The sequence below is a fragment of the Rhopalosiphum maidis genome, chromosome 4 (assembly GCF_003676215.2).
Source record: "Rhopalosiphum maidis isolate BTI-1 chromosome 4, ASM367621v3, whole genome shotgun sequence".
In the NCBI taxonomy this organism is placed as follows: Eukaryota; Metazoa; Arthropoda; class Insecta; order Hemiptera; family Aphididae; genus Rhopalosiphum; species Rhopalosiphum maidis.
In genome coordinates, this window is record NC_040880.1 from 11,429,641 (window position 1) to 11,446,715 (window position 17,075).

Sequence of the window (17,075 nt, forward strand, 5' to 3'; positions counted from 1 at the left end):
AAATATACGTTTATAATATGTTTTTTATTTGTAGTATTTGTAAATTATATACACATATATATGACATATAGTTATTTACCTTTAGCTCGTCAGCTTCAATATATCCACTGCCATCAGTGTCGTATTCTCTCCAAATCTAGAACAGGTACGAATTAATGATAAATATTTGATTAACATATACGGGTGTTGGACTTGAGAACTTATATTTTAATTATTTAAGCATATAGAAATGTATAACTTATACCTTCATGAACTCGACACTGGAGTCTAATGGATTATCGAATCTGAATAGAAGTAGAAAGTTCTCTTCCATAGGCAAAAGTTGAGCAAGCTGTAAAATATAATGACGATTAATCACCCACACTAGGAAAAGGATAGGCGTAGGATAATGGTGTTCGCCAAAATAACGATTTCGCCTATCAACAACAATATTCATTACTTCACGGATGTCAATTTTCCCGTCTTGATTATCGTCATAGGCCTCCATGAAACATTGCTTGAGCTCCACCAACATGGCATCCGAAACCGCCTATAATTGTTAAATTAAAAATAAATGTTATTGGTATTTTTTTTTCAATTCTAATATACTATCTAAACTTTATGATATATTCAAAAGAAAATTATTTATTTATTCATTATTCATTTTTATCGATTGTATATAACAAATAATATAGAGTAAAGAAAAAATCTTAAAATTTAAACAACACGTTTAAATATTGGATCTCTTAAAAAGAACACTTTCAAGCTTCTAGTAATAATAATTTAGTAAGTATATAATAAATAAATATTTTTCCAAGTGATTGAAAATTTTGCAAACATACCTTTAATTATATTTAAAAGATTAGGTACAAGAAAGTAATTTAAGTTAAGTACTGGTTATTTTTTTTGACATTGTATTTTTTTTTATTATTATTATTATTTAAACTTACTCGAACAAAAGTTTATGTTTTAAAAATTGAAACTTTTGTAAGACATTTTTATTTTTTTAACATTAATATTTTATAAGTTATAAATATATAATATGTTATAATGTACCTACCGAAAATAAATACACGTTAATTGTTTAAAATATTTTTAAAACATTATTGTTAAATTTTTTTCGTAATATAGTTTAAATCAAATTGTTTTTAAATTATGATTATAATGTTAAATAAATAATATTAAATTCGTACCATGCGTACGTTATATTACTATAAAACTAGAGTAAATAAAAAACAAGTTTTTCGCTTATTAATAGTTATGAGTATAAAAAGTTAAAACTAATTAGATAATTTAAATGTAATAAGTATGTTGCTTAATATAATAACTCAATTACATTTTGACGGTTGAAATTTGCTTTCAACATTAATTTTATAAGAATAAATCTTACATAAGGTGAAAATACACGTATAATATTGTATCATATTAATATATTCAAGAGTAGGTACCTATGTTTTTGTTTTATATAATATGTACGATATATATATATATATATGTTTTATATGAAAATAAGATAGTAAGATAGTTATTTATGAATTATTTCTAAAATTGTATAATAAATATTTTGAATTGTAAACGATCATTCATTTATTATATATTCACTACATTTATATGCATACCTACATATATATAATTATTTAGTATCATATTTTTAACGTATTTGGCGTTATTATTGATTGCTCTGCTATATAAGATTGAGTATTATACAAGAAGTTATGAACTTTGTAGTAAAATATTTTTGATAATGTATTTTTAGTTTTCCATTGAAAATATTGTTTTGTAAACTGAAGCCGTACATCAAAATACAAATGAAATATTCAGATCATTTGAATTTAATCGAGCACGATTACGGGTTAACTGTCGGTGGTTGTTTGATAAATCCGTACTAAGGCAGATTTCGTAATGTATACGCACGAGAATATAGTTAAGTCGGATAAGATAATATATCTGAATAGTACATAATATTTTATAAGTACTTAAAAAAGTTTATACGCAATGTAGTAGTGGTATTAACTATTAAGTGACTTTGTAACATTTATTCAGGCGCCTGCCGTAGATCAAAATTAATCTTTGAGTCACTGTCTATATTAATACTTTATTTATTAATATGTTATATCCTTTTAGAGTGAGTGTAATCACACACAACAGTTAATACGTTTTTTTATAAAATCTTATACTTTATAGAAAATAATATATGCATATACGCGTATAATGCTCAAAAATGAATAGCAAAATTATTATAAACGTGTAAAACTTAAAATAAAAATACGTAGGAACGGATATATATTATAAGTTTATAAATAATTATCCTTTTAACAAAGCTGAGTTTAAATAAAAGCCCTATTGGTTGTCCGAAAATCACCGACTTGCATTAAAACGAAACTCGATGATGAATCATTGTCGACACGCGGTCATAGCAGCCATCGATCTTTTTCACCACAGTATTTTATTTTTATTTTATCTTCCGACATAAAGTCATTTTCCACTATCCAATACATAACTTAATGGTATTGAGGAGCGTAGTATTGTTGCGTGTTACTATGAAAAAGGTGGGTAAGGTTAAAAATAAACGAAATCGTTTTGTGTCCTACCCTGTACGACCCGTCTTATGGTATAGTAAAACGGTCTGTCACGGGCCAAAATTAATTTTTAACACTTTACACGGGCAATTTCAAAAGCGTTCAAAGCACGAACAATACGGATGGATGAAAAAAGGAAACGAAAATGACCTTTTGAATGGTGTATGGATGTTCCGGTTGAGAGGCGAACATTGGGTCAATATGAACATAGTGCGCGTAGGACGATAGTTGCAACGGTAGTTTTCTATACCCTTTAAATATTAAAACACTAGGTACAAGGTATATAGAAATAATATAATGTATTATTATTATTTTTTTAATTTGTTCAACAGATTTAGGTTAGAACCACGTGGTAATACACTATGTACTCGTACCTATTATACGATACACGATGAATTTAAGGTGGTAATTATTAATGACAATATTTTAATAGTCTTCCATTTAAAGTATTGTTATTTTACGTATATTAGATCAGTTTAAAAATAAAAATTTAAATGTATTAATGTGAATAAAATATGTGGTAATATACATATTTTCATAATTCCGAGTTTAAAAGTGATGACTAATGAAAAACAAAAAAATAATGTTTACTTGGTTTGTTTTCAAGTGCCCATAAAGAAAACTTTAAGTCTATAATTTTAAATGAATTTCAATTAAAACTTAAATAAAAGATGACGTTTATTTATTATAATATTTAAAACTGAAATATTTTTAAATGAAACAAGCTATAAGGTATATACGGTGACATTTTTTTGTTATTTCTTTACCATAAATTAATAATTATGGTAAACGGTAAAATAGTCCGGGAAAAAAATCGATGAAAAAATTATTAAAAATACCTATATAAATACCTTTATATTTCATTATTTGATATTATAAAGTACTTACAAAATTATCTGTTTTTCAGTCATTATTGTCGTTAATTAATAATAAAAATTTGTTACAATTTGGTATTTTTTTTATTTATTTGTATGTATTATAACATATAACTGTAAAACATTATCATGACAAAATAAAAACCATTACAAAATTGCATCAGTGATATAACGTATGGTATCGTCGAAAGCAATTATTAATCCATTAAATCCACTATTGTATTGTAGAAATCATTAATTTGTATACAAGGACATACCACCAATATTTAATACTTAGTTTTGATTTGCCCTTTATAATTTATTTATTAATATTATTTTTTTATTTCAAACTTTTTTCCAATATCATAATTATTTGCAGTAATTATTAATAATTTTTTTGTTTTATATATTTTGATAGATTTATATTCTTAGCTAAATCCGCAATTAAAATGTTCAACTAATACTGTCATCAGTATCAGGAAAAGAAAACTGTTGTGTGAATAACAGATGATTGAAATTTAAAAATATTATGTTTAAAATTAAAAATTGATAAATTTCAATTTATATAAAATATTATATAATAATTAATAAATATTCATTGGTTTATCAATATTTAAGACATAAATTTATCTAATATTGATGTTAAAATAAATATAATTTGTCTACGAAACTTGTTTTTTTTCATTATAGTTAGTGAAATATTAATCATACATTGTATTATTTATATATTATTTAGTATTTTAATTTTATTTTCTATTAGTTAAAACAACAATTTTGAATTATCAATGTATTATCTTGTGTATAGACCAATATAAATGGTAGTGAAGAATTAAATCAATATATATTCTACGAAATTCATGAATTGTTTGATGTAAGCCATCAACCGTCAAGTTTTTCCACTGACCACGAGAATAATGATATTGGGCACTAAAAATCATGATGATACTCAAACATATTTGATATCGTTCTTATGGTTTCATACATAACAATAATTACCGTTCACAAACAAATTAATTTTTTCGTTTTTGCAGTTGCGAACAACATTTAGTTAGCTGTACTTGTGCGTTTTACTATATTTATTTATTTATTTTTCTTACATTTTCACTTTACGGTGTCATTTTTGTATTCCGCTCGTTTCAAACACGGGTGTATTATTTATCGGTGGACCAACAATAATAGAAAAGACTGTTAAAGTAATTTCAATTTTCTCGCCAGTATTGGCCTGTCTTGTATTTTATTAATGTTTTTTTTTTTTTGTATACATATATATATTTTAAAAAAAGAGTGCTCAAATGACACGAAGCTGCTATATAAACCTACATCTAGTAGCCATAGTATATATATGTATACACACACACACACGTGTGTACAATTTACCTCTGGGCTGACGTCCGCAGTATTAGCGCTGGCGACAAATTCTCTCAGAAAACCGTCCAGCTCGGTTCCTTCGATGTATCCATTACCTGTGGGAAAAAATAAAAATAAAAATATAAAACACACGATAAAAATACAGCGAGAAGCAAAAAATAACTTTCACGAAACTCACTGTTCTATACGACACTTATATCGATGGTAGATGTACGTACGCGTGTGTGTGTTGATTCGGTCTGAGAATACGGTGTATAGTTTATAGTCCCTATCAATATACACAAATGCTCTAGGGATGGTATACTGTTTCGAAATCGGTCTAAATAGACTCGATAATTTATTATGGTTACCGATGGCCTTCTACCTATATTATACGTGTCAGTTACGAAGGATCTAACTGCGAGGACGAACGCAAACACTGGCATTTGTGTTTCATCCGTCAATGATTACACATTGTATAATTTAATGCGTTTCCGTTAGACACCGATAATACCGATAATAATAATGCAATAATATTACGTTAAAATTCGATGTTGATATCTAATATATTCTATAGTTTAATTCTTAACCGATCGGCAGCAACGTTATAGGTACATTACGTACGTTAAAATATAAATGATTTTATTTGTCCGACTATTGATTCAATAGATTCGTTTACTGACAATAAACGCCCTTTTAAATAGTTTAATGACAACACGTCAAATCAACATGCATATGACGCAAGCACACCACACATTAATAACCGGAGTGTTCCCTTTGAAATCGATTGAATAAGTTCAATATAGATAATATCATAATTTATATGCTTAGAATAATAATATATTTTGATTGACGAAAAAATAAACGATAGATCAAATGGCCGTGTTTTGCTTTTACCGAAATACATTATATAAAATAGGAACGTATATTATATTTAATTCGGACGTAAATAAATAGAATAAATAAATTCTACGTTTTTACAATGAACGTCCGCAACAAATACTAATAGATATTTTCTTCTGGTTATTGATCGAAATTATAAAATAAACATTTACGTATTGGAAAGTTGGAAGTAAATATTAACATTATATTAATGGAAAAAGCCCAGAACTAACCGAGTGGAAGTAAAATATTCGTTTTATACGACACGATATCATAATACGGTCGATATAAATCAACGTATTTTGCAATTGCAGATGTTTTAAATTCTAATGTTTGATTAGATTTAATTTAAACATATTTCTATTCATATAATATGCGTACAGGGTTAATTTTTACATCATTATTTGCTATGGACGAGAAAACAGAGTAGTCAGCTCTGTTTATTATTTTTCCTCGTTATAGTGAAAAATGTATTATTAATAGTTATTATTCTGAACAAATACACCGTTGAATGCATTTACAAATATCACAGCACAAAATTCACTTGAAAAAAAATATGAAATATGAGCCAACTACGAATTATACACACGCCTACTGGGCGGTTATTCGTTTTAAAAATTTGTTTACTATGATAATATTATAGTAAATTTACAACTTACTAATTACAGTAACAATTATCTTTTTTAACTGTTTAGTTTATCGGTATGTATTCACTAAATAATAACTGTTACTTATATAGAGCCATAGGGATTCACTAGGGACATATTATATTAATCTCTACTTCGATTTTTTTTTTTTTTTTTATGATAGTTACTTTCGACACGAACATTATTAAATATTTTTGTTTGATGTACATCTATTAATATTTTTCCCGGCCTCTATAACATTTTTTTCGAATGACTGCCTTTGGTTAAATTTTTTTGTACGAATCTGTTTTATAAATGTACGCGATGGCGTGCAGCGAGTTTCTGATTAAAACGGTTGCGCACAAAATGAGTAAAGCATAATAATATTGAAATAGCAAAAAAATAAAAACAAAAATGTCAAAGTTAACTTTATAGGTACATGATATATAGTATAAAATACGGGAAGACCACAGCCGTTCACCGTACATAATATTTTATTATATGATGAAAAATAGCTCATAACATTTATTTTTTATCATCGCATGATGTTACGCGTAAAAATTGCATCCATAAAGCATAATCGAGTAAAACCGCCGTGTAGTAAACTTGTATTACATGGCCAAATAGAAAAAAAAGTTCACCTCGAGTAGAAAATTCCGACACGAAAATTAATTCGATCGGTGGCGAGCAAACATACGTGTTGAATAAAGTAAGTGGGTGGATACATAGTGCATATGGTGCGCGTGTTATATAATATTATTATACACAGCTGTAACTGTGCGGATGGTGTTATGAATAAATGAGTTTTTAGTGTTAGTTGTATTGTAGAGTGCATTAAGGAAATAAGGACATTACCATGTTTAAAATGTATAGCACTTTCTCGTTTAACGGATCAATAATTCTATGGTCGTACTACGATCTACACCTGCTTAATGGCTAGTTATGAATAAAAGTAAAAATTGAAACATCTAAAGTACAACAGTACAACTAACATAGAAACATAACGATTCGCAAAGGTAACTATATTTTGAAGTGATGAAAATCATATTACCACGTTAATGGCGTACAAGGAATTAGTATATCGGCACAAATTTAACTGTATGAAATAATAAATTGTTTCATTATAAAATTATTGTAATAAAATATGTTTTTATTTTTATCATATATACATAAACAAAAAAAATAACAAATATAGATATGTGCGTATAATAAATATGCGAATAAATGAAATAATTTCAAACACATTCTCGTTGAATTCAGACCCGTTTTTTTTTCAAATTAAAATCAACAGTATGTTTTTTAATAATAATAAAAAAAAATGGTTAAATCAAGGCTTGGCTTATTAAAATAATAATATTAGAACATTTTATATACAACACGTTAGTTTATTGAAATAATATATATTGTTTTTTTTTAATTTTAATTTCAATGAACATTCAATAACACAATTAGGTATGTACTTTGTAAGATACATATTCGATGAAAAAAAACCTTGCTCGTATGTTTCACGATATTTACGATGATTCATGAATACCTGTAGATTTTGACAATATGGAAATTAAGTATGAACCTTTTATGTGCAAGGAAACCTCTGATCATGTGATCATGTTTTTTAATAAATATTTAGGAGTGTCACACTGTCACGCCATAGTTAGTAAAGCAGGCGCCAAATTTTTTGTTTTGTAATAATTTATTTGCCTAAATAGGTGTGGGTAATTTTTTTTTTTTATTTCAATATTAGCTAGAAATAACACAGGTTTATTCGAATCGACTATTAATCGTTGCGTATGTTAGTTTAGGTCGGGTCATTGATATAAATCAATGTTTATTCAATATTTGTACACGAATAGCATAATATTAGAATATGTACATACCTGTCATTCAATTACGATTGTATAGCGCAGAACCAATGATTTATTTACGTATAAATGGACGATTACATTATATATTACCTATTTATAATTTTCGTTTGAGTTTAAGTAGCACCTTTTATTTAAAAATATTTGCATTCGTTAGCATAATATAGTTTAGTTCAATAATCTATAAATTGAATTTATAAATGATAAACATGCAAAAAATGATTGAAATATTACCGTAATGTTTTATTTTAACCCAAAATATAAGTCTGTAATGTATCTAATATCTATGTATATATTGTAAAATTATTACAACAACTTAAGAGAAAAAAAAAATTATAATAAATTATGAATCCCTAAAATATGTTGATTAAAAAGTTAATAAGTTTTAGTTTTAATTTATAATACATATAATGTATTATTTATTTTTGAATTTATTAATTAAATATTTATTTTAATAATTTTATTTTTTTAAACTTCACTCGCGTGCTAATTGATTATAAAATTATTTTTAAAAGTTACGATTCACAATAATTTATTTAACATATAACTATTAAAATTATTATTGATTATTTAATGAATTATATATATAAATATAAGATACTTGTTTTTATTAATAATTTAACATTCAATTTTTTTTTTAAAGAATTATATCAATTAATTTTTTAGCCTGATGAAAAAATCGTACAGTTAATTTGTATCATATTATATTAACTTACACTATTGGGCGGTTCAAGTTTAATTTTAAATATTACAATTAATGATAATGATAATTACAAAGGAAATAGTATAATATGTCATACTTATAATGTGAAACATTAACAAAGCACCAAAATCACATGGATTTTATTTGATATCACTACCATGTTTTCGATATTGGCCGATTTGATAAATGTGACTGTATAAGCTTCAGAACGAGCGTTGATGACTTTGTTCAAATCACCAGTGGTTAACAATAATTTGATTGTCTCGAAAAATTTGACATACGATTAAGGTGTATTTATCATAATATTAATGTTACATAATACCGCATACCTATATAATACTGTTGAAGGTGGAAAAGTCGATAAAAATAATTAAATCGAGTTTGTTAAGTCACAATTATACTAAACGAAATATCTAAGCATTTTAAGTTATAATATAGAAAAAAAATATTAGCTCAAGTAGATTTGGGTTTTTTAGATTACTACCAGGATTACATTTATAGTGGTTGTGGAATTTTAAATATATTGAATAACAACTTAATATTTTATTTTGTAAAAAATACATTTTTCACTCTCCCTTTTTGTATGTATAAAAGTAGTAGTTTTATGTTTTTTGTAATGGTTTAGAAAATTACACGTTTGTGTCAACTGAATTCCCTATTATCAAAGAATATATATTTGGTCTTTTGTACCCGTTTATTGTATACAGTGTAATGAAACAAAAATTCGTAATTAATTGTTTCTACAATAATTATAGATGTTATGTACCTATAAACATAATTTTAATTTAACTTATTATTTTTTAAATTAATAGAAAAAATCTAAGTGTTGTCATCATAGATTAATTTATTAGTTAAGTTATTAAATTTAATTAAAAAAAATTAACGAATTAGTAAATCTAAAAGTTTGAATGATAATTAACTTTTTAAGCTGTCTTTAACTTTTTAATTAGTTAATATCCACCTTTGCATATTGCATACGTACGCATACACGTATATATTTACGTTTGGCGGATGTGAATGCGACACAGGATGATGGCCGTGGATGAGGCGGGATCTTGTTTAGGCATCAGGAAACTAGAATTTGCGAAGGAACGACGCCTCTGATTCTCCATCTAGTTAATATCACATCAAATTTCCTGTGCCGGTCGAAGGAGGAAATAGATTGTGTTTTTTTATGCGTTCCTAGTTTATTTTAGTAGTTTAGTACATTGTGTACATGTATAGACGCATGGTTATTGTGCTCACGTCACGACGTGAACACAATAAATAAATATACGTTCTATATTATACGATTTTAGCTATTATAATATATAAGAAATAGGTAGCCTATGTATAGGTTTAAAATGGTTTTGTTTGAATTCGATTTGTAAAAAAAAAAAATATCATTTTATTAATTTCACTGTTTAATTATTATATCCGTAACAGGTACATTTTTTTTTGTGATGATTTTTATTTTAATCCATCATCTCTGGATAAAATATGATTTCATTTACACATACATTATTATTTGCCACGTAAGTGAATTGTGACGTAACTAACATAGAACACATTTTCGACGTCTTAATTTTATACTCTCGTTATTTTTCACAAAACAATCTATTGTGAACTTTAAACTTGTATGCTTGTGTTTATGTGTGCGTGTGAAAGTGTGTGTAGCTAAACTTTGGACAAGTTACTAATGGGTTCTTTTCTTTCAGCAACACATTTTCCTATCAAATGTAGAAGTACTGACAGCTAAAGCACCACATTAGGACTTTAAATCATAGATTAGTTATTTATTTAAGATTAATTAGTTTTAAATTGGTTATTTTTTATAATGGATTTATTAAAACCATTGGCACCTATCTGAAAATACAGATACTATATATCACAGAAATATTTATAATTATTTTATTTAAAAGTGTTACAAATGGGTGATATTCTCATCATGTTGGGTATACGATATGTATTGTATATTTATTTTATTTGCTTACTCATTGTTATATTATTGTACTTATAATAAATTGTGTTTCAAATAGAAAGAAAAAACAGTTCAACTTCAATGCATTGTGTTTTTCCTGGTAGTAATTTGGAAACATTATTTATATCTCAAAAAATGGTTATAATATCATATAAATGTAAATATTTTATTATGTTGACAATATGTTTTTTACGCGGGATAACTTATTTCGTTTATAAAATACCTATTACATTATAAAAATATGGATATTTAATGACCCGGGTAGTTTGCTTTTTAACAACTAATGATCAATGGTGCTACACTTATTTATTTAAATACACATTAAACGGTAGTACACTAATATTAGTTGTAATAATTTATTTGGGATTAGGTTTTTATTACACGGTCGCTTTTTATTAAAACCACAATACATTTCTAATTAAGAATAATAATATATTATACAATACATAAAGATAATTTTTCTACACGCAGTGTACGATTTTATATAAAAATTACATTCTATAAATGTCAAAAAAAAAAAGTTTTCCATGGATCAAAATTATCGAAAATTGAATACACGATCCCACATCTGTTGTTCTTAAACCTGTATAAAATCATGTTAGATAAATATCACTAGCTATATAAAAAAACATATCATGAAATATATTTAGTGATATAGTCTGACAGAATGATTCCGCTCAGAATTGTTTTTGTATGTAATGATATATTTTTAATAAGTTATGTAAATCACAGCAGTAACCACTTGTCTACCTTTTTGTACTTTATTATACAAAAAATTTCACATTTGTTGACGATATCATATATAACTTTACTCGTATAAATCGAAATGAATTGTTAGATAAATTAATAAAAGGCTAATTAATATTTTTAATTACAAAATATTTTCTTATTTTACAAGATTAAAAAATCGGTTTATCAAAGTGATTTGTATTTCTAATATTATAAGTTATTATACATGTATTGTTTAGTCATGTACACACGAAATAGTTATTGCACGACCAGAGTATATATATTATATTGAATTTAATAGCCAACATAAAATAATAAATTAAAGTTATTGTGCAGCTATTTAGTTTTATTTTGAAGAGTGCGATAAGATTCCGGCCAAAATAATTTTATTGTTAAGTATAAATCTTTTAACTTTTAATACGTTCGTAAATTTGGCTCGTAGTATAGGTTATAAAATACAATATATATATATATTTTTTTAATTATAAAATATGTATACTGAAAAACTTAAACTGAAATTTCATTTATATATATTATATTGTTATAGTGAATTCAATATTTCAATTTTGAACAACGTGATATACACTGAGGAAAATATGTACACATAAAAAAAAATTATGATTAAAAGTTAATAAATAATAAATTATTAATCAACAATCGGTTTAAATTGTATTGATTTTGAAATCACGAAACACTTTTATATAAAAAGAAACTTATATGATGGATAATAATATTGATATAATCTACAGCCAATAGCAATATATTTTTGATAACTCATTATATTATATTATTATCAGTTCAAATATATGAGAAATAACATAAGATAATATGTGATTATCTACGCAATTTATTTATTGGAGTGTATATTTAAGTCTTATAAATTAGTTGTCAACATTTTCAACAGAAAATATTGGATACCAATAGACAATTTAAGTGTGTCTAAGAAACCATAGCTGTCAAATATTTCTAAAATTCATTTATACGTATAATAACAACTGATGGGACAAAATATTAATCCGAATGTGTAGTAGACGGCGTCTTGGTTAGGCATTTTCGCTACACGCAAGAGTAGATTATCTCTCTCGACAAGATGTAATCAAGTAATAATAATAAATAAAATATAATAATAATAACCAGACATTGATATAATTCTTCATAAGGAAAAAAAAATAATTATGAAAAAACAAAGTCTCGGTTTGTAAGGAAATATGATAATTATAATTTTTATTTTTATTCACCATTCCAACTTTTTTTCCAAGCTTTATATTTATGTTTTATTTGGTGTATTTTTTTGCTCAATTGAAATATATCCAGAGTGCTATGAGAGTTCTATTATTAACACTAAAGTTTTATAATTTTCTTTTATGTATCCTTTATAAAATGTAATAATTATTATTTTTTTTCTTTTATAAAAATGGCTAAATACTTTCTTAGAAAAATGATTCTTAATATATTATAATTGATACATTATGTACATTATAACATTTTGTTTTATACAAATAGCCTGTTTTTGTTGTAGAGTTTGTTCTTTATTTTAAATTTTAATCTGGTAAAATAAGTTTTTAAATTTAATTTAATAAATGTGTGAGTTTAATCAATCTGAAAAAAAAGTATTTTATTTTATTATAAAAGTGTATAAGATTACCAAACAAAATAGAAGCTAAATATTTTAGATATTATATTATATTCAAACAATTTAAATTTCTTTGTAAAAAATTTAAATCCATTAAAGCAATAATAAATATTTTTAAATTATATTTTTAATTTTATATCATAAAACAGATTTAAAATGTTAATATTAATTATATTGTTTAACCATATTATATTGATATCATATATTTTAGTGTTGATTATTATCTATATAATTATGGTTACACAATTTAACAATAATTTTAAAGAAATGTGTACATTTTGTGCGAATGTACGTAAGAAATTATTTTCAATAAATTAAAATTAAGAAAAAAAATATTAATTCATTTAATTTAATCGTTAGTGCATTTTTCAGTATTAAGCTTTTCTAAATGTAGTATTTATAACAATAATAATAAATATAAATATGCATGAATATTTATTGTATGAATAATAAAAATAATTTATTTACCTGTAATACATAGTAGGTAATAAAGTAGTTCAAAATGAATAATAATACGAAATCTGAACAAAACATTTTTTCTTAAACTAATTGCAATCTTAATTAACCCAAATTAGTTAAATACTTAAAAATATAGCGTCTCATTAAAAGTACCTAACAAGTCTTATATATATATATATAAGATTTATGAAATTTTTTTGTCTTTAGTTTTTAACTGTCAAGTATGCATATTATTTTCCACCATTAAACATAAAATTCACTCATGAAACTATAATATTAGGTAACGAAAATTATTGTTAAAATACATTTTACATCATTAAACATTTCTACTATTAAAATTACATTTATAAGTATTTTTTTACAATTGACTATAGTATAAAGCTTAACTATTCAATATTTATACATTGTTTGATAGGTTAGATTTATTATTATTATTATTATATTATACACATTTTATAATATTCAAAAATAATTTGAAAATGTTGATATATTAAAAAAAATATTGGTAGCGAGTATAAAGTAAGGTTTTACACATTAAAATGTTTTGGATGACTGTGCACTATTATTATATTCCATAAATTATATGATACTTGTATGGAATTTATTTGTGTCTAAAACTAGTGAAGCAGAATATTCGTGCAACGTGCCAAACAATGTGTATACAATTAATATATTATATTATGGGTACGATGTATATCCCTCAATAGATATTTTAAAATTTTGCATATTTAATTATTATACATATATAAAACTTGCCAATTCAAATATATATTCAGTTGGGGTAATTAAATACATAATGGTACAATTATATAAATATATCTTATTATAGTTGAAAGATTAAAATTAAAATAAAAAACTTTTCAAATTTTAATAGATCTTCATTTTTTAAATTTTGAATATTAAATATTTTAAATATTGTTGCAAATCTTATAGGCTAAATTATATGTAGATGGTAGGTACTTTTTAATAAAAATGTCTTTAATTAAACTCAAAAATAAATCATTAATTAAATAATGTTGTATTTGTGGTTTTTTGTTGTTTTGAAACTTAAAATAAAAAAATATAAAATTCACTACATGAAAATAGTCAGAATTTTTTAAAATAATCAATATAACTAGTATAATGATTCTGAGCGAAACACATCGATATTAACTTTGTGTGACAATTCATCAGATTAATATGAATGGAAAGAATTTCTATATTTTGAGTATTAACTATTACATTTTAAAAATATCCATGTATAACCACTGTATTTAAAAATTTCAAATAAATAATATTATATTTATATACTATGTAGATTAATATATTACGTAATTAACATGAATACTGTTTAAATTATGAAAAAATAAAAATATATTTTATGAAAATTGGTGTGTCGTAAATTATAGCTGTTTTTCATGATTATTTCTTATTTTTCTATTGTGTTTTACAAAAAGTGAGATTATATAATTATCTTTATAAATTACACCGAAAATCCAATGGAAATAATACTACCAGAAACCATATAAACAATAATACAATGACAAGAAAATATGTGTTGATGCATAATTACAGCAACTAAAAACTGTATAATATAATTATCGAGTTTATAACAACAATCTGTTTTTCATTTAAAAAATTCAGTTTTTGTGAAAAGTAAAATAGTAATTATCTCTCTTGTGGTATACGTCCATAAATTCATTATGTTTTTTTTCGTCCAAAAACTTTTATAATATAATAATACATGGATCACATAGATCGCTGCAACCGTTAGATTTCATTACGTAAGCCTTTTTCAATAATTTAGTTTGATAATTTAATAGTTATTGATTAATTTTTTATTTTATTTCTAAATGTATTCGTAAAACTTTTACATCGCATAATAGTTGACTATGTTATAAATTAAACGCGTACAATCATTAAATACGAATTGATTAATATTTTTTAATACGTTTGCGTGTATTACGATATAACATTCTTCATAAGTTCGTGGTTTATAAATAATCTATAGTAAATAATGTATACAATTTGAAGTCACGCTCAACTTTTTTTATTTGTTTTTCTTATTTCCAAGCATATTATTATTATTAATCAAATCTATTGGCAACGCGTATAATCGGAAATTCAAAACCATTAAGTTATTGATAATCACTGCGCTCGATAACCATTCGAAAAAATGAACCACCTAGGAAATGTATCTTATTTTATTTGCTTTAAATCCTTGATTTTCTCTACAGAACGTTGACAAGTACGTCACTCGAAAAATGTTTGATTGTATTTTAGATTTTTGACCCGATATCAACAAAAAAATGTTGCACCATTTTACATCAATATTCAAGGCAAACGATTAGCTGTTCAGTGTCGCTATGCACTTAAGGTATTGTTGATAAATAGAGTTTTTATGTATATTATAATTTTATATACTATTAAAACAACTATTATTAAAAATGTAAAACAGTAGTAAATGTCATAAAACGGTCAAGTTTTATTGATATTATAATACTATTATTTTTCATTTTATTTGATATTAAAATAAATGTAACACAACGACATAATATAATATACATACTATACAATGGAAACTTGATAGTGTTCTAATTAATTCATACCAAGAGCTGCTAGAATTAACTAGTGGTCCGGATGGCAGTAGCTTGTAAGTTATTTAAGGGTTCTCGAATAACCAAGTAATTTACTTTCATTACCTTTATTTATTAGTTCTGATAGCAAATTACAAGAATTATGTCTATAATATAAATATATATCTAAAAAGTAAATAGGTACATAATAGGTTATTATATTTAGTGTTTTAAAAGGTTCTAGTTTATATTCAGTCATTCTTTAGTGAAAAAAAAAATCATAAAGATAGGGAGTGGTCCGTGAGCCTTTCAGATAACAAATTTGCTATAGATTTATATGTTAATTATACTCCGGGAATTTGGACATTTCATTATCATTAATGGATTAATGTACCGTTCGGACAACCATGTTAACCGGACAGTATCAAATTTCTATGAATAATCAAAAATCACTGTTATGGATATTAATTTTTTTCGTTAGTGTTGCATCATTAAAATGCTTATTTGATTTTAAAAATATTGGCTCTTCCTTAAAGTTATTACATGTTACGTTAAAAGTCACTACATATTATATAAAATAACTCAATAATAACATAAAAACGAATGAGCAAGTGGATACTGTTCTGTTGTGTAGTAAGTATAGAGAAGATCACTATAATGGATGTATTAATTTGTATTTCATGATATAATATCATTGAATACGAAAAAGGATCCTGGGTGAAGACAGTCGGTCAGATTATATTACCAAAAAATATTACGTGATAATTTGTTTTTTAATATCGCTATTAAAGTAAATTGTTCACTTTTAGTATTATGGTAGGTTGATTAAACTAATTTATTAGTTCCAGTTTAAAATTCTTATGGGAATATTGTGTTAAGTTTTCAAACCTTACCTATACAAAACTCAGAC

General features: G+C 24.7%; 1 protein-coding gene across 1 annotated transcript in view; it reads right to left on the reverse strand.

Annotated features, from left to right (window-relative positions):
• Positions 1-17,075, reverse strand: part of LOC113560461 (calbindin-32) — a 62,788-nt gene that overhangs the window by 31,089 nt on the left and 14,624 nt on the right. The window contains exons 3-6 of the mRNA XM_026966342.1: positions 4,790-4,875; positions 440-529; positions 245-331; positions 80-136 (exon numbers count right to left, since the gene is read on the reverse strand). Of these exons, the coding sequence (XP_026822143.1) occupies positions 80-136; positions 245-331; positions 440-529; positions 4,790-4,875 (320 nt within the window). The remainder of the gene's footprint in view (positions 1-79; positions 137-244; positions 332-439; positions 530-4,789; positions 4,876-17,075) is intronic.